The 26,702-nt window shown below is 41.6% G+C and overlaps 1 protein-coding gene across 3 annotated transcripts in view; it reads right to left on the reverse strand.

The window, feature by feature from the left end:
- SNCAIP (synuclein alpha interacting protein) overlaps nucleotides 1-26,702 on the reverse strand; it is a 223,611-nt gene that overhangs the window by 24,086 nt on the left and 172,823 nt on the right. For all 3 annotated transcript variants that reach the window (XM_078621833.1, XM_078621816.1, XM_078621826.1), the window contains exons 5-9: nucleotides 24,584-25,650; nucleotides 13,453-13,632; nucleotides 4,401-4,514; nucleotides 1,846-1,971; nucleotides 565-734 (exon numbers count right to left, since the gene is read on the reverse strand). In XM_078621833.1, coding sequence (XP_078477959.1) covers nucleotides 565-734; nucleotides 1,846-1,971; nucleotides 4,401-4,514; nucleotides 13,453-13,632; nucleotides 24,584-25,650 — 1,657 coding nt within the window. The remainder of the gene's footprint in view (nucleotides 1-564; nucleotides 735-1,845; nucleotides 1,972-4,400; nucleotides 4,515-13,452; nucleotides 13,633-24,583; nucleotides 25,651-26,702) is intronic.

The raw sequence follows: 26,702 nt of genomic DNA on the forward strand, positions 1-26,702 counted from the left end.
GGCAAGGAAATTAATGGAATTTCTTCTAGTATATGAACAAAAATTAGGTCTGTAACTGTAAGCCTTGGTAGTTATTTACATTAGCTCTGCTCTTTATGTCTATAATTACAATTATCACTGTAAAAAATCCAAGTGAATAATAAAACAGAAAATCAGGGCACTTACATATACGAAAGTGGCAGTGAAATTATGGTTACTTAAAAACGGACATGGCTTCAGGATGTGCCCTATCCTTTTTTTTAATAATACCCCATATACAATGTTTTCCCAGAAGTATCGTCTTGTGCACCCTATATGGCAAAATCTTAATTGTAACCCATCAGAGGTCATTACCAGCTTGGATTATTTTGGGGTCTTATTCTATTATTCAGTTTTGTGATTACTGGTGCACGTGAATGGCTAATAATGCTGATTAGAGGGTAAAATGCTCAGCATTCATTTGAAGAGAGCTAGAGAGCCTCCTTTAGTTCCTGAATCCCTTTAGCGATACGACAGGACCCACGTTCAGATGGGATTGCTCATCCCTTCAAGGAGAATTAAGTGAGAGAGCTCATGGTCACTCACTCTCGGAGTTGCTTGGTAAGCTTGACCACCTGGGATGCCAGTGACATGCAAGTCTCCACCACCACCAGGTAGCGAGCGCACGTCGGGTGCCTGTGCTTCTCTGCGCACTGCAGCGGCTTCTGCCCGACTTTGTTGAGCGTCGTCACACTCGCTCCGTACTCCACCAAGGTCTGCAAGCAGAAGTGGTCGCCGTCGTTCACATGGTCATTATTATTTATATCGCACCTCCCACGCAGCACAGAAAGTCAGCAGACTCCCACAGGCCGTATTTCCTGGCGCGCTGAAATATCGCAGTGTAACGACGGATTGATGAGTTGAGAATTATCGATTGCTAAGGCTCATGATACACGTGATCGAATTGCGTGTGTAGCAATAAAAGTATATTTGTTATCATGCAAATGACATGTAAATGATATGTCAATGATGCAGTTAGGCTAAATTGCACTAACTAGAAATGTTTAACACGTAGGCTTTCACGACCAATATCATCCATAATACAGTTTTTTTGTGTTAGAGCGCGTAAATATATAAATGTGTCGTTAAACCCGCCACCACCCGACACAGCCAATTAGTAAGGTTTGTCACGTAAACAGAACATGCCAATTCGTTACTAGTCCAGCATTTACTAGTACAACATTTCCAATCTGAGTACGAGATTTTGCCAGTAATTACAACTAGCTTCATCAGGCGACAGCCACATTTGTGGCCAGATTTGTGGCCAGATGGGGATGTATTTGATGCTTACATGGCAATGGAATTAAGGTTTAAAATCAGCCTGAGCGAGTTCAGCACTTGATACAACAGGCCTCACAGACATGTATCAGGCCTTTTCTATGTCATTTTCAGATGAATTTAAAGAATGGCGGATTTATACCTGCTCTGGCTGGTCCCGCATACAAAAATTAAGCATCTGTGCACAGGTCACAGCTCACACTGGTGGTTAGAACAAGAATCCCCTGTGGAAAATAATTTTCCCCCAACACTCTCCAGCCAGTGCCCTTGAGATTCCAGAGACAGTGATTACCATTTTAGAGAATGTGCTCCCACCAGCAATGGACCTGACCCCATTACTGCTCCTCAGATGTAATTCTTGTAGACACCGCAGCCGTAGAACACGAGTGACTGGCTCAAATGTTGTTTGAACGGCAACTGAATTTACGGGGCTTCTACCGATGTTCCATAAATGGCACTGCGAGACCAGCCGCGGACACAGCGTTTGCGGTGGATAAGTGCATCTGTCTCCGAGGTCTGTGTCGAGGCAAGGAGGAGGAGCTGTGGCACCTGCAAGCAGGCCAGGTGGCCCTCGCGAGCGGCCACGTGCGCCGCGCTGTTTCCGTCCGGGTCCAGGCCGTCCAGGGACACTCCCTCCTCCTGCATGTACTGCAGCAGCCACACCAGGATCCGCTCCTGTGCCACGGTCAGGTGGGAGGCCGTCGGTGACAGGATACAAATGTGCACGTCACGCTGGACGACAAACTGTCTGTACACTCGTGGGGCAGAACTTCGAGAACGTGTGTGCCTTGGGGAGCCCCGGTGGTTAAACTTCGCACTTTGGGGATTGAGCGGCTTTAGGCTTAATGGTAATCGTCACCATCACTGCACGAGACACGTCTGCTGAAAGTGCTAATGTCACCACTGTTGGAGGCACGAACAACATTGCGCGCAACAGGAATGTGGAGATGTGGTGGACGGTTTGAATTTGTGAAAGCACTCTACCCCCTTGAGTAACTAAAATGGTTACATGTACAGTCTGAATCTGCGTGACAGGCAGCAAATTATATTTTTTGCTGTATGAAAACTTCCTCGAATTAAAAGATTACACGTTATCGCAGAGTTTCCCAATACAGCTGGTGAAGGAATATGTTCCTAATTTTTTTTATTGCACTGTATTTACCTTTTGGAAAATATTCGCCAACGAGGATGAAATCCATTGATATCGATTTGGGGATTTTTGGGTGGCAGAACAAATAGTGCAATTTAAGGGGGGATGTGCTGCTGAAATGTGACAGTATGACATATTCCTTGGGAAGCAGTGCTCTGTGAGAATTTTCTCAGTAACAAGTCACTGCAGATTGATCCTGTCAGCCATTCCAATACGTATTTAACTAAATGTTGAAAATGATTTGTGCCAAAAGGAGACGATGATTAAGCAGTTTTTTTGCATTTCCATTTTGTTGATCAGTATTTCAATCTGCAGGGTTCATAATCACATTTTTAATTAAACTCCGTCTAATGAAGAGAATACCCTTTGGGATCTGAGCCTGAGATGAGTATTGCTTTTGTGGCCATGGAGAAGATGAAATGGATGTCAGATATTCTGTCTCATGCTAAGCAAAGCAACAAGTATCTCTTAATATAGAACATTTCCCTGTTGCATTAATGCATGTGTGTATTGGCATAAGTACAATTATTATTAAAGACACTTGTCAGCACCACGTGTTTCTACTGATGTATTTAAAGAGAGTATCAACACTTCCCAAAAAACCTACAGATGAATAAATAAGTCGCACTAAAAATACCACTGCCTTCCCTTCCCTTTCACAAGCTTGAATGGTGCGCTACGTGTGTCTTGATCACAAGTTGTGAAAAAAAGGAGAGAAAAACAATGACTTTTTTTGTCTAATAAAGGTGCAATTTCCCGTAATATTCCCATGAGTTAGTTGTCCTGTAATTACAATAATCATCCTGCCTTTAGGGCTTCTTTGCCAGTGTGCAGTGAAACTAAGTGATGTCTTCGTTTATCACGGTAATGATAGCCCAGTTATGTCCTGAATGATCAATTCAATGCATGAACGCTGACACATCCATTAACCATTTCTTCAACGGTCAGACTTGAACATCATACACCCTTACATGCACGTGCAACATTTTCCATGCAAATGTTTGCGGAAATATGACAAGTCAGATATGACAAAATGATTACCACGGTAGGTCGAGGTTAATGTCCCGTTATTAATGCTGTTCACATCAGTATTTGACTGGGTGAATTTTTAAGATATATGGTCAAGCTACTGTACCTTCCCTGATTTTAAGTCAACGGTTATCCCTGTATTCAGGCGGATATTGCTGAAGGAGTTAAGCAACAGTGAAGCAGTATGAAAATATGTCATGTCAATTAGCTCCAGAAGCCACCAAAATTGATGAATATTGAATACATGGTTACTTTGCTACCAGGTTTCATTGTCGAGGGACATTTAGAAATTATTCATTGATCTGAAGGCATGCGGTGTTATTTAATTATTTACATTTACACAATACTTGTCGGGAATAATTTCATGAAAATCTATTTTCAATAATTGGATGTCTCATCCGAATGCCTAATTGAAACATTACCATTCTCCCAACTCTGGTCAGACCAGGCACATTTCAGCATTTAAAAAAATGCCAAACAACTGTGTAGAAATACGAGGTATGAAAAGCAGGATCCTTTTAATTATCAACATTTAAGGAAAATGAGGTTTCTGCGTGACGATAAAAATCACGAGCAATGCATGGAAGATGCGTTACAAGTGCGCAGAGAAAATCAATTTGGTCCTATGCACTTGTAATGCACGATAGTGTGTTCGGAGCAGCCGAGCGCTCAAGGTATGCAGATCGTTCTCATCTGTATGCACGACGAGCGCAGGCTCCGTTAAAGAGCGAGACCGAGCGCCTCGGCACATAAAATAACAAAACGATGGCGATCAAAACCCGGCGACAGCTTTGCGACCCCAAAGGGGGCATCTTGGCAGGTCCAAAGCCCCGGGTGATTTAGGATGTCTCCGCAACCCGATTTAACGCGTAATGACATTAGCGGAAGGGCACAGCGTGGGCTCGGGCGCTACGCGCTGCGCTACCTGTCCAAAGCGTGCCGCAAAGTGTATCAGCGCGGGCCTCTCCACGGAGACGCTCAGTTCGGCGCCCGCCTCGGTCTCCGACACCAGCCACATGACGCTCTCCAGATGACCATTCTGATCGAAACAAAGCAGACAGACAACTTGTCACAACGCTGCCGACGCAGCTGCGCGCGAGAGCACAAACAACGAAAGCACACAAACGCGACACACGTTCGTCAACAGCGCCGCCTCAAAGAGGGTGATGGAAGAAAAAGCAAAGCAACGTTTTGGTCAATGACCTCTTCTCTCCGATGTTAGTAATTGAATTTAATAACTTTATAACAATAATAATTGATTCAATTGTTTGTATATTCATGTCATTGTATCGATATATATGAACCTTCATATGAGAAAACAAATTTTAGCTGAACATACCAGGAATGCACTCATATTATTACTACACTTAATCTTGTGACATGCATAACAGTTGAATGAAGTATCTGTCATTTAGGTACAGGGTGGAATGCTCTTGCAAATTACTCCATACTATACTTCCTAGTGTATGCTTTACTGCAGATGGTGCCCTTTGGTGTACCACTATAAGGCAGATTTAGGATCGAAGTTGTAATTATAATTTTTTACAAATGTTCTACTTTTGCCAAAAACATTTCTAATAACTAGCCAATTCTAATGCATATAAGTTTTCAATAAATTCCAAATATGAATGTTACTGACAATCACTGCCTCGATTAAAGATCAATATATGAATGCTAATAGAATATACGCTTGATTATGCCAGAAAATGGTACAATAAGAGATTCTAATAGTATATCTGATCGCTATACCAAACAATATCATAAATCATGTTTTTACGTAAATAAAACACATAGCTGGGCGGTGGTGCCTATGCACGTGGCACTGTAATCCAGCACTGTGGAGGCAGTGAGGGTTGGTGGATTGCATAAATGTAGTGACTCTCCCTTTCCCGTGGGTGTCAAGGTGCCATACCCTGGCTCGCCATGGAGAAGGCAGTACAGCAAGTGGACTAATTGCCATCCATTTCCATCTGTATGGGGATACAGTGTTGCCCCCTCGCACACGAGGGATTTCTCCGGGTGCTCTGGTTTCGTCCCGCTTGTATAAACGATCATATATAATGCGCGTGTCCGTCTGTCATGCTCTGTATTTTCCAAATGGTACGTCATGTGAAGAACGCGTTAAACAAAGTGTATCTCTTGGCGAAGACGTGCCTGCAAAACTGTAACCTTTCGAAATTAACAACATTTTACCTCCCAAAATTTTGAAAAATAACATCAGTACAAACCGATGGGAGCCACAATCTTCTGGATGAGTGACTCGCGTATTACTGGTGGAATCGTCTGTAAGTTGAGTTTCCTGTGATTTACATTTAAATCCGTTCCACATGACGTCATCGTCCCTCAATCAACGCCTATAGCCTGGGCGCGGTGACATCACCTTATAGGGTTGAATGACGCCATGATGAGGTGATTGCTCTTAATGCCAAATGCTTATGCAATGGACACGCAACCGGGCAAGGCTGCGGTGGAAGTTATATATTTTTTTAAATCGCGGACAGTGCTCGTTACGTATAAATATGAGAAAGGATTTGCTATGTTTCAAATATTAACAAAATATGAAAATGTTAATAATATCCCGTGCTGGAGGAAATGTACTTTCCACAAATGTTTAGTTGAAAATCCATAATCTTATTTTTAATTGATTATTTTTCCACAACAAGTGAATGGAAACGTGGCTTAGACATCAACAGAGGGATCAGGATGACGATGTAGTTATGCTAAACAATCCCAAAGCTGAATTAGCTGTTGCATCATGTCAGAGGTAAAAAAACGAATTTCATGTCGATGCAATTTCAGTTGTTAGTTACATGTAAAAATGAAAACCAACTAAGAATTTGGCTCAAAATAGAATTGCAAATTTGTTCACAATTTACTAATGAACATTGGACAAACCCGTGTGAGGTGTGCAATATTAATTTTGGAGCTTTCGTGACTGCAGGAATTATTCTTTGGTTCTTTCGGTAAAGTCACATATAAAAATAAAATAATAAATTAAATAATAGCATACTGGTATGCTATTACTTAATTTATTATTTTATCTTTATACGTAACAATCCCAAAGCTGAATTAAATAATAGCATACTGGTATGCTATTATTTAATTTATTATTTTATCTTTATACGTGACTTTACCGAAAGAACCAAAGAATAGGTGTGCAATAGTGAAACAGTTAACGCACGACCGCTGCGTGTGATCTAGGGTGCTCTTGTAACCCTGTTTTAAAAGCAGCCGTGAAATTTATTACATTGTCTTAAGCACCACTGTAACAAGTGAATTTCCATTTAGCATTTAGCATTATACAGAATGTCACCACGCTGGACATTATCAGTGTAGCACACATTTGAGAGGAGAGCAGATTTCTCGGACTTTAGCGTAATACCAATTTGGATCGTTTAACCCTTTCACATCCACCATCCTTTGGTGTAGAGGAGTGAAGAATCTGCGGCAAGCTGTATCACGAGGTGACAGTGGGTTTCAGCAGCCTTTTTATTAACGAGTCTAGAGCCTCCAGCAACGGCTGGAAATACCGCATCCTGCAGACAATGCAAAAGGTGCCGTGCAAACACAGGCTATTAATTATGCCTCAACAATTGTCTGAAATCCTCTGTATGATGGGATGCAGTTAACAAATAATATATTGCTGCAGGTGAAAAGATTAATGATTGTAATAAGAAAAAGTAATGACTAGCGATTTTGTTAACAGGGGCTTTAAAAATATATGTGCATTTGTTTATTTATATACTGCCGTATTTTACCACGGATTAAAAATACAATTGTAAATGGGTTATTAAATGCATTGGTTGTAATAGCCATCTGCTGAAGGTGACACACATGGCCGGGTTTATTTAAAGGCACAGCATTCAAACGCCGAGTCTTGAACATGCTTCACTGTATGTATATCATTTAGGCAAAAAAAGATATAAGCTGCATAAAAATGTACTGAAATTAATTCATGAAACTGCTAATGAGGGTACATTAATTTCGTAATTTTTGAAAATGGCATTGTAAAAGTTTTTGATACGTCAATATACATGTAGTGACATAGAATGGTCACTACTGTGTCGGCCTGTACGAGGGCTGGGGGCCCCAAGGGGGTGCCTGGGGGGTCACGTGCTGGAGGGATCCGGACCCTCCCAGAGGTGGGGGAAGTGAGGCGTGTCCTGGGAAGGGAGGCGTGGCCTGAAGAGAGCCAGCCACGCCGGGGCGGAGCCAGCCACGCCAAACCAGATATAAGCGTGGTGTGAACGCAGAGCGAGGCTGTTGTACTGTACTCCGAAGTGAAGACATCATCGGTCAAGTCCCGAGTCGTAGTCCTGGGCCAGGCAGGCCGTTGCCTGCCTGGTCCAGTCTGTGTCGCGTTCCAGAGTGTTAGTGAGTTGAGGAAGGTGGTCACCACCTCATGTACAGCGTTATGTTATTTACCGTTTAATAAATAGTGTTGCCTCCAAGCTGCGTGTGTGTGCACCTAATTCGGTCTTACTACATACACAAGGCGTTATCACTTTTCTCGATATACGAGAACACAAGCATTGTGCAGTTGTTTGTTTGGATTGACCAAATATAGCTGATGGGAGTTCTATCTCAATCATTCCACTGCACTATAAACATGAATACAAACCACCTAATATGCATGTACCACTATACCATACTTTCGTTTGTAATTGTTGGGTCCTTTTCCCCGCCAATCTATTTCAATTGTGGCATCAGTATCATATTCATTCGACAACAAATCAATTTAAAAAAATCTAAAGGAACAGTGCACACTGTATCAAAGAATTGCCTACGGATAAGATATTTCACAGGATTCCAATTTTAAACCTTTATAAACAGTTTGCCTTTAGAGGCTAACCCCCTTTTCCTGATGACGACCGCTTGTGTTGCGATCGAAAGGTCGTGGTTTTCATTTTATTATTTTTATCTATGTTACATTACCGAAAGAACCAAAGAATATTTTTTTTCATAGTTTGAAAACTTACATCTTTATAACTGTTTTTTGTGTTTAGTTTTCTGCCCTTCTCCCGCACCTCCATACGGTGTGAAAGAGGTTCAACATAAGTACATGTGTAGTGGTATTGCGCTGGCTGCTGGCGGAAAAGAGTAACTGCGGTGTACGGCAGTACTCGCGTTAGAAGGCCACGATATATACGAGAGGGGGACATCTAGGGGAAAGGTCACAGAAGTGGCCCATCGGGAAGCCCCGGGAACCCGCTAGTAGGTTCCAGAAGGGGGGCGTGGCCGGGGCGGAGCAAGGGCACGCTGGGAGTATAAAAAGGGGGCCCTGAGCGGGAGCTCGGGGCTGTTGCTGGAAGTGGAATCCCCGTCGTGCTGTTCAAGATCATCGTTGTCACCATCTCGACGTCGTCACCATCTCCTCGTCATTGTCTCCGTCTTCACCATCCTGGGGCACTGCTAGTCAGACAGCCTACCAACTGTTCTAACTAAGCAGTGCTGTCGACAATAGACGGTCTTTATTATAATAGTGTGCACCCACGTAGGGTGTGTATTGTCCCGATGGTGCTTGTTAAATAAAACAAGTGCATCCAAGTCTTACTGTCTCCGATCTGCGTCACTACACATGTACAAAAACTTACTTCAAGTGCTTATACAGTATATCCTTTGGCGAAGCTACGTTGGAGGTGGCGCACAAGCTCAAATAATGTCACTCGTCCATCAATAACACTGCCTTAAAACAAGTCTATATTAGGTGCTGTTTGGGGCAGTGGCCTTTCTTCGCTGTGCAGTGTGCAGAAGGTCCATTGCCCAAAACGGCACCTAAACTTCGTGTGTGTCCTTTATACAGTAGGGGGCGCACTTTCCCATACACTCTGCCAAGAGATGGTCGCATAAAAGTGAAACCGATGCATTTAATTCACAGAGCAGTCATGTAGCCAAAACAAGGCCAACATCTAATTTTAAATGATGGGGATCGTTGAGCAGGAATTAGTGTCTAGGTTAAGACAATTGTCTACCACTTAAGAACCTGGTTTTAACGTGAAGATCATTGCCAGCTCAGTGTTCTGACTGCAGAGCCACCCAGTAATCTCTTGGTATACCACAAATTAAAATATGTATACCGGCCTCATTTTTCAAAGATTTTAAAGATAGTGAAGCGAATTTTAGAGCAAAGGTATGAAACAAATAGTTTGTTGCCATGGGATCATGTAATACAAATATATGATAAAATATATGATAATGATGATGATGAAATAAAAATATATGGCTTACTCCACCTGCACAAAGAATTGCCTCTCACTAAAAGACCATGATGGGATGCTTAGACAGTGAGGCTACACATATAGGCACAACTAGGAAAATATTTACAAACGGGAAGACCATTGAGATTGAATGGCTTCCCCCCCCCCTCGCCAATGGAACGTGACCCATCTGTTGTAATATTTTGAAAAAGGAATTCATGTCATGTGCCAGGTTATTGTACATGGTAGAGCTGATAAGCAGCGAATGGGTCAATAAGCTAAATTAGCTTAATTATCTGTCACAAAGGGAAACGTTTCCCAAAAAGGTTGACCCTGTTGACATCAACTACGTGTGGTACACTTCCATATGCCACTTTATTACGTGTCAGTGTACAGGAGAACTGTACACAATCAAATGTTCATATTAGTCACTGGTTATAATCGGATCTAATTTATATTCATAGAGCATCTTCACTCAAGGTACTTGACATAGCCTGACATAGCTTACAAAACTATAAAGATAATGCTGGCCAGCAAGAGGTACAAATTTTACTTTTCAAGTAGTCCTCATTGCACACCCTATCACATCTTATCCATTTACACATTCTAAATGTAATATTTGCACGGAAAAAACCTGCATTGCCAAGAATGGTTACATGTGTGTTCATGGTTAGCCAGGTATTGCTTTTTTTAGTCTCATGTAAATTCCACAGGTTATGAGAGTCAAAATAAGATACCCTTACATAGCAGATACATGTGTCAACAACACTGCCTAGAAATGAATGTTATTGACGAATGTGTTGAGTTGTGTTTGTTGACTGTGCTTGTGCACCACTGCCAAATGCGGCATCGCCAAATAATTTGTCTCAACATAGCAGGGCCAATAATACTGTGCTTCAATACGACAAGCATAACATTCGTTGGTCATTAACATCAGCATGCAGTTCAGAACTGGCATGTTTGGAGAATTGGTGGTTCACTTGATGCTATTTGTATCCAAATATTAATAATAATAATAAAAAGTCCACAGCCCCTTTAACAATCCACTTCCCAGGCCGTGTGAGTGTGGGTTGGTTAAGGCAGTGGGTGGAGATAGGATCAGTTCAAATGCCACTGACTACTGGTGTTTGCTGTTGCCGGAAATCAAATTCAGGTCACTGGGTTTGGAGCTCAGTGCACTAACCACAGTGCCACCGCTCCCCACATCATTCTCATATAAAGAATGAACAAAACTTACTCAGATGCTTTTTTTAGTATTCATGAAAGTTTAAAGGCGATAGTGTACAGATATAGACTCTGAAAATGCCTCATCATAGCTACTAACACTCCCTTATTGCTTTCGAAGCTAACCCCCCTTTTCCTGATGACGACCGTTTGTGTTGCGATGGAAACGTCGTAGTTTTTCTTTGAACCTATCTACGTGACTTTACCGAAAGACCCAAAGAATACATATATAGTAGGTAAATATGGTGAGCCAATGACCCTTATTCAAAGTTGAGAGATCTGAGAGCACTGTTATATCTAGATCCATTCATCGTCAATACCTCAAATTAATTACCCAGAAAGATATTCAACGTGAAACTGAGGTGCTCATCCAATAATGAGCAGGTATGAATACAAATATTGATAGAATTAACAGAGATTATGGTGATTAGAGGTCAGTTATTATACTCGCTTGCTCAGAAAGTACACATCTGAGTCAAGAGGAATCGAAGTTTTAAAGTTGGTAAGTGCTGTGAAAATAAATGATGTGTGGTTAATGTAGTTTTCATCACCAAAGTGATATGTAAATTGAATATACATATCAAAGCATTTTAATTCGAAGGCTCCAATATTAAAACAGCCTAGCGTCACTGGATGAAGTTGCCTTTCCAAAACGTGATAGCTTCCACATGTCAAGAGTGGAGCTGGAATTAGGCCCAGTAATTTTTTAAAATGTTGCTGTGCTTGTGGTGTAATTTGTATTCATAAGTTTACAAAACTCAACCCAAATATACAGCTCAGCAATTCACGACAATGGCAATGTAATGGATGTGATTTGTAGTAGATATTTTCGAAGCAAGATGCAGCTGCGATTGCTGGAGATGTAATTTTGAGTTATTTCTGTGGCCTGTTTGATGGCATATTGTTGGACTTGTACCCACCGGTCACTTCAGAGAGTGCTGATTCATTGGCCTCCAATAGAAACCATTTACGGCACGCATGAGATTTACTCTTGGCACTCATAGCAATATGTTTTCCATAACAGAGTCTTAATAATGCACACTTATTAAAGCGCTTGCTTTTTAAGGCTTTTGCATATTGATGACTGATTAATTATTTATCAGTAGAAGAGTAAAGCTTGAATGTTGTCATATGGCTCAGGGGTCCTAGCACTGAGCTAGTGCCACTGGGTTCAAACCCTGGCAGCCAACTGTGTTTAAACTCTGTTGTTAAGTGGAGCAAGTTGATGGTCCCAGTCTGGTTACCAATGTATGTATGCTGAACTTCTCTCGCCCCATATGTAGCCATCCATGCTAATCGGAGGGAAGGATAACAAACTAAACACAAAAAGCAGCTATAAACAAATGAGTTCCCAATCTAGATTTAAAGTGCATAGCGCCAGTGGCTTCCTAATATCGGAAGGAAGAGCTTTACAGATGGCTGTATAAGCGCATTGGAAAGCCACTGGGAGGATCATCGGAGTTGGTGTGATGGTTTATGCTTCTTGGTGAGATCAGCATGGTATTGTGGTTAATTTGTGGAAAGCACTTGGTGTGTAATGAGTGCGACTTGATAACGTAGTCCTTGGGCGATCGGATCTGCTGAGACACTGGGCTCAAATACTGGCAGCCACCTGTATGCAAACTTTGCTCTCACGTATAGAAAGTTGACGGTCCCAGTCTGGTGACCAATGACTTTATTTTGCTTATTCCAGCTCTGAGACTTTAACATTTTGGTTTGATTTACATGCAATACAAAATACTTTGCAGGGTATTAAATGTGTGCCCCTTGTGTGGATGAGGAGGAGGTTTATTGGCTTCAGAAGCAGTTCTCTGATATCATCTTCCATAGCCATTCTCTGGCACAGTATGATGCAAAGCTAGCTACACATTTCTGAATGGAAATCTATATTTTCTAATTACATGACACCAAGAGCACTAGTTGGAAAAAAGGGCGTAAAAAATAGCTGATGTAAACTGTACTGTCCCATAGCATAGTTTTACTTAAGAACAATACTGCAATTAATTATTTTCTAAAAGGGTTACGCCAAGCTGAGTTGAAGGATCCGACTGATGCAAGTGTGATGTGGGGGTGTGGTGCCATCAATGCCATTGACCATGATGACCTCTTGATCTTGATATAGATATTGAGCGACATATTGATTACATTTTTTTCATTTCATTTGGATCAGAATCAAAGTAGAGCACCTTGTGAGATTTCATTGACATATCTCTTTGCCACAATAAACCTGGAAATGGACATTATCAGAAGCAATTGCACAGGTCCAAAGAGATGCTCTGTGAAGAAAATAAATGGGTGCCCTTTTATCTCAATCACCTACTGTAAGAGGACATCTTGCAGAAAATCACGGATCATCGTTTGCCAACGATGATGGTAAACAATTTGAGCTTCGTGCGTTAGCACCGCCACCCACGCATGCAATTCCCTCTAATTTAATTGCCAGATAATTACGTCCGGGAAGGATGAGACGTTCGACACAGCGGGCGGCGTTACGGCTCGAGCAGTGGATCTCTGCCATGCGTGTGGGGGGGGGGGGGGCGTGTGCTAATGATGGACCTTGATGGCGGTGGCCGTGGGTGTGAGGCCCTCTGCATTCCGCTCCAAAAGCCCGTCCTCGGGGAGGGCAGAGGCCAGGTACTGCAGGCACTCGAGCTGCCCGCTGGTGGCTGCCATGTGCAGGACGTTGTTTGCCCCCTCGTCACGGATCCTCTCCGCGCTCTCCGACAGCTGCTTGCGCTGGGGAGACAGGAGCCGTGCATCATTAACATTGCAAGCAGGAAGGGGGCACGTGCCTTTACGGGAATAACGTAGGACGACGGTAAAAGACGCATAACTTCCTCACCGATGTCACAGCCGCTTGGTTCATGTCATCCCTTGTATTATTTGTGATACTCACCGTTACCTGTCAAGGCAATCCAAACAGTCCAACACTATGTAAGCACAGCTGCCTTAAGCATCTGAAATGCATGCAAATTGTATACATTTAGCAAAAATGGAAAAGGGGACTTTTGGGAGTCTGCAACAAAGTTATATGGGTAAGATAAAATGTTCCAATATCTACATTCACTGGTTAAAATACTAATTATTGGCTTCTTACTCTAAAAATCATGGGACAATGTTCATAAGCAAGTGGTAAAAAGGCCAAATGCTTATGTTGCAAATTAGTTATTCAATAAAACGACGGCTGTTGACTTCCCCATTAAGTGATCATTATATTGTGAACTACAGATGGATGAAACACTGACTGGCTGCAATTTGAAATAACAAGTTTCAATTAAGAGTTCTAATTCCACAAAACCACCCGGATGTTTATCCCTAGTTCATGGTGTGTGTTTACCATCATCAGCATATATAATACCGTGAGCAAAGCTGTGGTATTAATTATTAAGTTTTATAATTCGACTTAATATCATAGAGCTAAACAAGGCCCAATGAAACTGTTGGATTTATTCCAAAACTAGATTATTCCATGCCCCACATGGGCAGGCTACCCTAGACCAAGATATACATTCAGATTATTACCTTCACGGCATAGGTTTAATTCTCACAATAACATCTCCATCATTTACTTAAGCTGAATGTAGCATTCCAGTCTTAAACGATTGTCCATAAATCACAATAAACATGCTGGCAATTCCACGTCTGCAAATGTAATAAAGTAACATATAAACCTGTATTGCATTGCAAATTTACGGCTAAGCATAAGAAAAATATTCTCTCTAGCATGCCGCTGCTTTTTACAATACCAAAATTTTACACTTAATTCGAAACTATAATCATATATTACATTCCATAGATAAGGTTATCTGATAGCTACCTGCCTCATATGATTAAAACGTATCTTTATGAAACAAGTAAAAATGAAACAATAAAATTCTCACGACTGCAACAGAAGCAATCATCATCACACCTGATGATGATTGCTTGTGTTGCAGTCGAAACGTCGTGATAATTTTTTATTGTTTTATATTTTTATTATTTTATTACTTCCCTTCTACGTGACTTTACCGAAAGAACCAAGAATATGAATCCCTGCAGTCACGAAATGAGTAACATTTCTTTCAATTAAAAATTACGAAATCAGCGAAAGGAAATACAACGCGCATATCGATACACGTTCAGTTATTATGCTTCCCTGTATGTAGTAAACCACTGTAGCCTCTGCCTTTTCAATGGAGGAATATCAAGACTACAAACCTCGACATTGGCATTTGGCTCCTGAACATATTGCCATGCGCATGAAGAGAATTTGCTTTCCCCCCTTCTGAATGATAAGTCCTCGTTTTGTTTTTCTGCACAGAATTTTACTTTAAAATGTAGCTGTATTTAAAAAGTGCACCTGCGCTGATGCATGACGGGCCCCCTGTTTTCGCCTGATTTGATTGCAAACATAAGTCGAGTAGTAAAATAATGAAGCTCCGTGCAAAGAGCAGCAAAAACTTGCAGGAGGCACGTGACAATTCATCAATTAAAATTGCTCCTGACGTTCGTGACACATGCTCTGAATCATGTGTGCAAGAATCAATATGTTTTCAATTCGTGTCTATTTTACGAAACACTTGTCACAGCGGGTGGCTTGAATGAATCTAAAGGAGACAGCACGAAAGACAGTAGCCATTGAGACGGTACAAATAGTACAAAAGAGTCAGTGCTGATGAATAAAACGGCACGAGTGTGACATAAGAGTGGAATTGAGACAATACAAATAGGCTAAAAAACAATAGATTCCTGGATTAAATTGTGACCCTGAATCGTGACACTCCATTACATCGTATGGGGCTGAATCACTACGTGCCAAGAATTCAAGGTGGGAAGATGTAGCGATGACGGAGAATGTCATGATTATAATTATCAACGCGTTGAAAGATAAATGTTTGGATCGTCCGTCTAATAAATAAACAAGTATTGCAAAGCCCCCAAAATATATAGAAATTATAATTAAATAAAATCTTCAATGCCGTTTTAGTTTATTTGTGAGAATTGCAGCGTTTGCATATTTTTGATGATAACTTTCATTCTCAATCACCCAGGGGATACCAGAAGGGAATAACCTGGGTACTGAGCCTGTGTGGGTGGGAGTACGGGGTAGGATTTTATTCGGTGCGTGTGCGCGTGCGTGCCTGTGTGCGTGTGCGCGTGCGTGCCTGTGTGCGTGTGTGCAAGAGGCCGGTGCTGGAGTGGGGAGCCCGTAAAGGGAATGGGTTGACATGAGGCGCGTGCTGCTTCCTGAACAAACTGTTTAACAATATAACGCTGAGTTAGCTGTGTTCAGCGAGCCCTAAATTAGAGATATTGCGCGTGAGTTTTAGCAGATAGACCTCAAATAAACATCTGAGTTTTTTTGATGGTCGTGGTTCTTTAAACATGACCAGCTTTTTCAACATAGGATTGTTACATCTTTTCGAGTACATTCCCCAGATTGCTGCCGCCTCTTCCATCCAAAAAATGATCAGCAATGGTCAATCCACTGCTGGATGAAGGCCTCTCAAAGCCGCCACTATCTCTTGTGATCCTGCAATGTAATAATCCAAATAGCACTTGCACAATAGTTGATTTCATTGCTCAATCGCATCTGTGGATCTCCTCCCAAGACTCCTTCCATTCCTTGGCTACCACTGTCATTATTCTTGACCACTGGCCACCGTCACCTCTCATGACGTGTTCTGCCCAATTCCGCTTATTTTTATTAACAATTAGAATTATGTCTTCTAACCTGCGTATGTTTCCTAATCCATGTGTCCTCTTTGTGTCTCTCAATGTAACCGCATGCAATATCAAGCGCATACTACCTGCTATGAAATATGGTTCATGAACGTGAACATTAATAAAACAATGGAAAAAATGCGCACAGCATAAAACAAACCCACATTGACCACTTAATGACTGAAAATATCCCTCTGTCTAAAAATGCATTTTTCTTGTAAAAGACTGAGAAGGGGTTATCTTCTCTCTCTCACCTCTCCAAATAGCTCTGTGTTAATGGTCCCCGTGACCCATTACACTCTGCATGGTTTCCACCACGGCTGCTCTCCTGCAATGACTCTATGACCTCTAATTGTAGACCTCACTTTTAGTTCAGCCTGGTCCTCACTCATTCTTTTGAAACCTCTGACCACTCTGTTGCTAAGCCAAAGGCTAGGGTACTGTGTGTCTTTGGAGATCGAATGTCGTTGGAACAAAAGCTGTGAGATTTCGCAGAAGGAAGCATTGGCAAGGTCTGGTGGCATCAGAGACATTGCCTGTAATGCCATGATGACCTCTTGACCTTGAATGTTAGATACACTGTATATATATTTTTTTAACAATAGCTGGCACAAAGTATCATTTTATATATTTTTTGCGATGTGTGAAAAAAATGTTCAACCAGCACGAATGTGAAAATTGTTAAATCGTCAGAAGTTATTATTATTATTACAAGGCATCATTATTATATTTTAATAAATCATGAGGCGTTCTATTTCATAAGCTGTAAATATGTGATGCAAACCGTTTCAGTAAAAACGGGTTGTCTCAGATGGTTCCAACAAAACCACGCAGCTTCTTCAGAGGTGAGTTATAATTAGAAACATTTTGAGAAATAAATAATTACATGGTAGAATGTAATAAAATATGGTTCCATTTATTTAATGTAAAAATAGCCATGGAGCACCATTACATGCAGTCTTTATATGCCGTGTGCCCTGGTCAATGATGTCACAAAGGTGCGCTGTGAGTGACATCACAAAGCGTTTTTGCTACGGTTAGAAAAGGCAGAGAGTGTATCATCTTCAAGGAACTTGAGGTATAAAAAACAATTTTTTTTATTTTAATTGTTCATCTTTTAACGTTTAATCTGTGCAGTGTTAGGAAGCAAGAGTTGTGCATTTTAAATACTTACTGCAATGCGTTACTGTAATACGATTAATAGTCGTAGGTAACACTCAATGTGTATCACCTATATCTTCCGATTATAGGATGCACTTTTTGACCTGTATTTTAAAGAAAGAGTTGAGGATGCATCTTATAATCCGATAGGTGTGCAAGTGTGTGATACAACCAGATTTTTATAATGTTATTGACATTAGGGACACGTTTTTGGAACGTCTTACTTTCTAGCGCGTCTTATAACCCGGGGAACACGACATTACTTATTTTTACCGTGTGAAATGACGTCCACGCTTACTGTTGATGGGTATTTTTTCAACATTACTCGATTGTTTTAAATTGAGACACAATCCCAAAGCGCGTAGAGGAAAATTATCATGTCAGAAACTTTCTTTAACGAGAGATTTCGCTACAAACCCAACAATCATAAACTAGTCCCTTTATTTACTAGGCTAAGGCAATATCATATCGACTTAACTCTCTATGATCCAGGGGGTTGTGGCATAACCATGCTTTCGGCAAGCAAATTGAATATAGCTTTACACACACGCTGGTTTAATTATATACACTGCGTAACAAAAACATATTTGTTTTTGTTCCTGGGTCGTAAGTGTTCTTTTTCTATGGATATTATTCCCCACAAACTTTGCTTTTGTGACCAGGACAGTGATATTTTGAAATGTACCTATTTTCAATGAGAAAACGTGGTGTGCATTTGTGTCATTCCTTCACATAAATTCCTGGTCACAAAAGCAAAGTAAGTGGGGGAATAATAGCCATTTTTTATACTTTTGAGGCATAAGAAATTAGAAAATAACACTTACTACCTAGGAATAAAAAAAAGTGTTACATAGTGAATTATTAGCTTCTCCTCACTAGCCATTGGTCAGCCAGAGACTCAGAGTCCAGTCACAAGTAAAGCAATTGCTTAAATAAACAATAAGAACAGAAGACATATTCTCCATCTTCACCCAACATTCTACGCAGGTAGACAAGATATCCATATCTCTGATGTGTTTTCGGGTTGTTATTAGTGTTGTTCGACTGATGTAGTAGCACGTGGCACAACCCAAAGACAATCTAAGAAACCAATCAGGACAACCGCAAAAATGTATGTGTAAGCAAAACGCACATGCATTTTTATAGCCAAATATACATGTTTTCCAATATTCGTCTTTTGTTTAATCTAGGTTGCCTCTTCCATAACCACGAATAATCAACAGTTTACTGTATTTTATGCAGTCATCATAAGCTGTTGATGTAACCATAATGGATAAAAAAAACAATACAGGATTACTTTACTTGCATTAGCTGCCTACAATCAGTCAACTTCGTGCTGTCGGTAATGAGACTGAATATATGATTCCCAAAAAATAAAAATAAAGGCTAACACAAAAAGCATTACAATGAAATTAAAACAAAATGTAGACAAATATGCACCCATAATCCATCTAGGCCCGGCAATAAGACTTCACTGCGTGACTGTAACAGTTCCTCAACCAGGGTGCCTGACATTTCCAGAAGGGAATGTAACCGTCATGAGGTGAATGTGTTTTGATCCAGAACAAAACCTCATGATTCATTTTGCATTGGCATTTCAAAATTTATCCAAGGCAACGGAAGCAAATACCGACCTGGGGGCTACACAGTCCTTATCTCGATATTTCACCTAAAGAACCAACATATTCCACCATTGGAACCTAGTTTTCCAGTAAAAAATATAATAGTTTTTTTTACCCTTCTATCTGGCAACAAAACTGACACCTTTTTTACAAGGAGTCATGTTTGCATAAACCACAATACCTGCAGCCATAATGCAAACAAAAAACACAACTCTGATAATGTATGCACTGTCCTTGAAGTTGATTGGTCCACACCCGAGACAGCTTTCCTTAGAGCCGAGTCTCACATGAGTTGGACCAGATGACGCCAAAAGGCACACTCAGCATACTTCAGCATATTCACTCTCAACGTTGATGGGTCCAACCTTGAAGAGAAGATGGCAGGAGACACTACTCAAGAGGACATCACACCACCACCACACGTGCAGAGCATCGGACCCTCTCCATTAGGACTGCCACCTGTGCTGACTTTCCCAGAATTCTGCTCTTTTGGAGGTAGCTGCCCTGGGAAATATGTCAGTTTTCCTCAGACACTAAAAGTCCTGGTTTCTGTAAGTTGTGTAATAATAATAATACACCACTTGAGAAAATGCAGTTGGATGTAGTTCTCCCCTTCTTCTGGTATTGTGAGCAGACCCGTAGCCAGACCTTCTGGCTGCCATGGCGAGGTGCCATCCTCACGACCCTCACCAGCTCCCCCCCTGCCACCAGCACCGGCCCCAATAAGCTACTGCTTGTTTCCAACTACAGTATTCGGCTCCCGATTTTAGAGGTGTTCCCTTGGGAGGGACACCCGGGAGAAGCCCTGCCCGCCCCATCTGCCATGCAAAACCCGGCCCATCCTGCCCTTGCAGCGGCACTATTTGCGAGACATTCTGCTTCTCGTGATATGTGTAAACCTCAGAGGTGGCAAACCTACACCCCATGCATTCCCCCCTTCATTGAGCGCATTCGTGCTGGTGACAGTGTCTCCGTTCCTCTCTCTGTGTGCCTCACTCCTTGTTTATTCTCACCTCGCTGAGGCTCAGATTCGGCGGCTCTACCTGCACGCTCCCTGTATCATCTCGTGCTGTTGGAGACACTGCGGACTGGATGCCGTGACGCCTGAGTGAGGCTGCCATTTGTGAATCCCCCCCATCGCCACCAACTGTCTCTTTGGTGTGAGAGTAAAAGGCTGCTGTCTGTTTACGCTCATTCACAGGGGGGTCTTTGTTTCTTTTGCTCCATGATGCAGATCCTTTGAACAAAGCGGTGTTAAAATCCTCGCTTGCAATACGTTGAAGATTTTTGAGAGATGCAACGAGGGTGTTTAGAGAGCCATACAGTACCTTCAATTGTTTAGTACTTATTCTTGGTTCTTTTGGTAAAGTGTTGCAATAAAAACGTCGTGAGAATTTTATTGTTTCATTTTTATTATTTTATTGTTTTCCCTTCTACGTGACTTTACCAAAAGAACCAAGAATATGAATCCCTGCAGTCACGAAAGCTTTAAATTGAAATGTTTAGTATTTGTTTGGGGAATGTTACGTACAAGAGCCTCAATAAACAATTTAAGATATCTGTTGGAGAAATACAACTGAAAAGCACACGGATACCTAGGGCAGTTATTGAAGATTGACAAGGGATGAAAAGTAATATACAAAAAGGCGTACAAGAGCAGATGGGAGTGGTTTTGTAAAACTGAACTAATTGTGAAATTCAACATGTTACTGTCCCTGAAGAAAAACACTTTAAAGCATTGTATATTACATGCCAAATGTCATACGGATTGGAAACTTGAACATTAAACAAGAGAAAGAAACGTAAGCTGAATAGCGTGAAAATAAACACGTAGAGGTGTATAGTTGGGGATACACTGACAGAAAGACGGAACACATGGATTAGAGAACACACACACACACAGGTATAAGACTTAGTGTTGCCTGTTAACAAAAGTCGGCTTGGGCAGGACCCATTGCAAGAGGACATGAAGAACAATGGACAGAACTGGTGATGGAATGGCAACAAAAGGTTGACGCCCGTGGAGGTGAATCGATGAGATCAGCTCATCGGAATCGGAATCTTTATTTAGACTGGAGGAATCCGTTGAGCTTTGAGGCTCTTTTTCACAGATGTTCCAGCTCATGGGCAAGAGCTTGATGGAGGGATGGCAACGGCTGAGAGAGGCGTTCATCCAGCGGTGGATAGATCAAGGCTGATCATGATGCTGTTATGCAATGGATTCACATTGCCCCTGACACAACTACATGATGTGTATTTTAAAAGTATGCCCAAGTACCAGGGTGTTTCCCCCCCACCCCCCCCCCCCCATTATATTTGTATATACTGTACTTTTAATCATTCAAACCCTGTATATTCTATGTGTGGACTGAATAGCAGAGGTGTGGACTCGAGTCATGTGACTTGGACTCGAGTCAGACTCGAGTCATTAATTTGATGACTTGCGACTCGACTTGGACTTGCATAACAATGACTTTGTCCCACCTATGAGATGTGGACTCGAGTCATGTGACTTGGACTCGAGTCAGACTCGAGTCATGAATTTGATGACTTGCGACTCGACTTGGACTTGCATAACAATGACTTTGTCCCACCTCTGCTGAATAGTGACAAAACCCCCCAAAATGTTGACGATTCACCAAATGACAAGGATGGTGAATCATTACAAGTCTACCGTTTCCTCCTTGGACATACAGTATGCATTTAAAAACATGGACAATCTCTTAACGGCATACACAGCGTAGTAATCTTATTAAAGCGATAAACTAGGGTGGTCTAAAAACACGCAAGTTACGGCATAGTCCAGTGTGTTATTTTACAAAATTATCACTCTAATGCCTGATTATCCCGCCAATGCGTTGTGTATACTGTACATTCAGCTGGCTTCAGCATAAAAATGAACCTGGATATGTATCCCCTTTGTGGCCTAATATCTTTTTCTCGTCGTGCTAGCAGGCTGCTTGCCTGCAGAGAGGGTGAGTTATTGCCCTTCATGGCAGACACCAATCAAATCGCTCCCAATATGTGCTGGAACATTTCCCTGCTAGCAGGAAGTCATATCACAAAGCTCCGTTATTGTCCCTAATGGTATTCTATGAATTTTCATCACAAGAATACTTTTATTTTTTTCAGTTTCTGCATTTTCATATCTCCCGATATAAGCAGAGCCCACTCTCTTGGTGCAGTGGCCATTACTCGATCTGAGAACCGCTTATGGCTACAACAATTTCGCGCCCAACCACCAATGCTGCAAATACAGTGAAGTGGAACTAACATTTTGACGTCCCTTTGAAGCTTCTCCTGGTTTTAGTAAACTCTCGTGGAATTCTAATGAAAGGTACTAAATTTGAGATTGCCACACAACTGCCAGGCATGAAAAGACAGCAGTTTTTTTAACTATATGATTTATTACAATCATTGTAAGTTATGAAGAATTATTGATGCTGGGTACGAGATAAAGAAAGAACCTGGCCTCATAAAATTGTATTTTGTTTTACATTCCAACGGTAGCCATGTAAATAATGTAGGCACTATATTACATTTTTACATCGCTGAAAAACACAAATTAACTCAAAAACAAGGCCACCTCACTATGTTCTATGTAGAATTATAAAGTATATGTTATTTAAGCACTGGTTTAGAGCCCCTTTGTTTACAATAAGAAATGAGTCGAGGTAAATAACAGTGGTTCCTGTGCCAAAAAAATAGCATGGGGACTGCATTGATGAATTAACTAAAATTATCACTGTACAACGGTGTTATGAATATTTACATATTAGAAAAATGCCTGCAATTATACTGTAAAAAAATAAATCACAAAGATTCAAATGATAATCTGTGATCTACATAATCTGTCTTATGAATGGCAAAACATGCATAATAATGTAATCTGGAATTACATTGCGAATGGCTCATCTATTAATGTGGAAGCGAGGTTGTCTCAAATTATAATACTTAACGTACACGAAACATAAATTCTGCTTTGCACTTATAAACTGCAGTCATACCCATATATGATTTTCTCATATTTTAAGCAGTAGGGAAACAATTTTGCATGATTGTATTTCATTAATAATTAATCAAAAAAATTCCCACGAAGCAAATAAAACTTTATAGCATCGAATTACAGAATCTCCCAAACTGGTATCGCCACTTGAGTGACAAAAAATGGAATTGTTTGGCACTCAAGCTCCCTCAGGCAAAACGCCCTTGTATCTTCATTTTACTGTTTGCTCTCAGCAGCCTAATTATGCCAACATTGATCTACGGTCACAAGGGAAACCCAGAATTTATTTGGCAGCCATACTGAAAATTTCTTTACAAACTCCACTGGCCTCCAAGCGCGGCCATTGATGGAGATCTAGGCCTGATTAACCCAACGGCCCGTCCATTCTCTCGCTGCCAGCCACCAATGGTGTGAGAGTTGTTCTCCCGTTCTCACACGTTGCCACGCTCGACAGTGAATACTAATGGAGTCCAGACAACAGAGCGGGCCTGTTCCTCCACCCCATAACTCCCCCCTCCCACCCCAGTATCAGTGCCTTTCTCCAGCCAAGAGAGGCAGCAGCTCAATTTGGCTGCAAATCCCTCCATGGATATGAAGCAGTGATGGGCTGTCACGCACGGATAAAGTCCTTACAAAATTGGACTTTATTTCAACAAGAAAAACTTGCGCGCAATGATTTCCCTTGTATACACTGCATTGGAAGCACTTGAGACAATCCGTCACAAGGTCAGGCGAAAGGAATATCCTCTTCCTGAGGGCTTACTCTGTAGGAAACCTGGTTTATTTTTTTACCTGAAAACTACGCTGCTTTAAGTTAATGGGCTTCATTAAAAGAATGGTCTTTGGCAACCAATTTATATAGTTGTTTTTGCTATGAAATATGAAATATTAAACACAGATGGCTGCTTTAAAATAATTCCAATACTTATGCGATATGAAATGTAAGTTTTTTTTGTTTCAAAACGTGTTTAGGCATGCTTAACATTTTACAAGCTGCAGTTTTGGCCACATATTCTTAAAATTGTATTCAATTATATTCTATCATGTAATTATATTTACCATGAAAGTTGCTACATGTAAGAAAAACCAAAGAATAAAAAAACGGCTTGTTTGAAGTACCGTTTAAAGCAAGGTGACATGTCTTACTGCACATTATGAAACAAATATTTTAAAATATCGATGAAGCTGTACATACCAATAGGGAAACATGGCCCTCCGCAATAGCAGTGATGATGCTCCTTGCCTTGGTCATTTCTTCTGGCTGGGGCATCAGAACTTCTATTCCCATCGCACCGCGAGCGGCATGCTCCTTCGTAACACTCTGACAAGCCGCCCCTCTCTCCTCCTCGCCCTCCGCACACTCCGAGATGGAATTCAGAACCCTGGGTAGAGTTTGGCTGATTACTTCTGCTTCGGGACACTTGAATGCCCCACCTGATGAAGAGCCAACCGTGAGACCTGTCGTCGTTGCTTCTAAGAGGTCTTGCTCATGTACGTCGATCTCGTGCGGTTGTGTGCATCCCTGTCTGTCCTTGCCTTTGCCGTTTTCGTCTGAGCTTGTGTGCACGTCCGCTTTGGTCTGTGGGGCCGTGTGGCTCTGGCTCGTCACAGCTTTGCCGTTCACTGGGTCCCATTGAGCTTCTGTGGCAGACAAACAAAGACCCGAGCTCTGTGTCCTGTCAAGCTTGCACTGAGGCTCGGGCTTTCGCTCCTCGCCTGTGTCCATGGCAGCTGACTGGTAATTTGCATATGGAACGTCCAAAATTTCATCTAACTCTAAATCGTAGTGTTCCAGTTCTCCAAGGGACTTCCACAAGAATTGGAAGCTGTACGGAGAAGCCCGGGCCTTGCTCTGTCGCTCTGGAGATCCGATGAGCCCCATCTTGACACCAATGTCCGTGGCTTTGCTTTGGTCCACTTTGGCATCCGCAAACAAGCTTGAACCACCCTGCTTGCCCATGCTCATACCCAGCTGTGCATCGTGCCCAATTTGGGCCAGGACTTTAGGCTGCACAGCCCCTGGCTGCTGTGATGCGTGCTTTTTCAGAGGGCTTGATACGTTCCCAGTCACCGCTGGGTGTTGAGGCTTGAGGAGCGACGAGCTACTGTGCCCTGCTGAGACAGGATGCTGAGGCTTGAGAGGCAAAGCTGGGCCAGTTTCCGGCGGCTGGTGGGTGAGAGGGGGTACGCGTTTCACAGGCCGGTATTTGCTTTCTAAGAACATTCCAGGCACGGCTGGGTTGAGCTTGTGAAGTGAACCACCTGAAACATGAACAATAATAACAATATGCATCAGGCTCATTACACTCCGTTATAGTCAGAATAGAGTTATTTCTTGCGCTCGGTGGCGTATCCAGGGTTTATAAGAAGGGCACACAAGGGAGCAGTTGTTGTGATCTCTGACTGCATTAGAGTAGAGTCTGGGCACAGAAATTCATAATAATGAATGCGACAAATGTCGACCCATACATACGGAGTTCAAACTTTCATTTTAAAAAATATGCCACATGTAACAAAAAATAAATACATTTTTCAAAAAAGTTGTACAATTGATGTGCTGTCATTTTTGACAGAATATTTTATAAAAATGTCGTATTGAATTATTGGTGTTGGCAAGATGGATTTATAAAATTCAGCCAGTATCACAACAACCCAGTAGGCATCATAGTTTTGGCACAGCATCTGAATGTACTCTAGTACACATACATCCTTTTAAAGACAGACTTTAACAAAATCACAGACCTTGTGGTATAACAATATAGCGCGTGAAGGCCGTTTGAAAAAACACCATAACCTTGAAGACCAGGGCATGTGGAAATAACAAACAGCGAAATGTTGTCAATTACCAATCTCCCAGTAAAGATTTGAGTGAAGAGATTCCTGTGTAACTCCTGCTTTAGAAATTGCAGTGAGTCGCAACAATGCTGAGGAATATTAAGAATCTACCAAGAGAATCTAGATTTGAAGTTTTCGTGATTGCAGGGATCCATACTCTTTGGTTCTTTCGGTAAAGTCACGTAGGTATAAAATAAAATAGATTAAATATTTTATACCTACGTGACTCTACCGAAAGAACCAAAAGAGAATGCACCAAGAGAAACCACATGTAGCTGTATCCCTCGTAGCTGCAAACATTCTGTTAAATTTACCGAAGGTCTGCAAACAAAATTCATCTTCGAGTTGTCCATTTAAAATGGACACACACGAGGCCATAGCCATGGTAACCGATGCATCTTCCTGATGAGGAAAAACTCTCGGCCTTTCAACTAGAAGATTGACAACAAAGTGAGCGGAGGCATTGTTGAAACTGTTTT

The sequence above is a fragment of the Lampetra planeri genome, chromosome 3 (assembly GCF_965212315.1).
Source record: "Lampetra planeri chromosome 3, kcLamPlan1.2.h2, whole genome shotgun sequence".
NCBI classification, from domain to species: domain Eukaryota; kingdom Metazoa; phylum Chordata; class Hyperoartia; order Petromyzontiformes; family Petromyzontidae; genus Lampetra; species Lampetra planeri.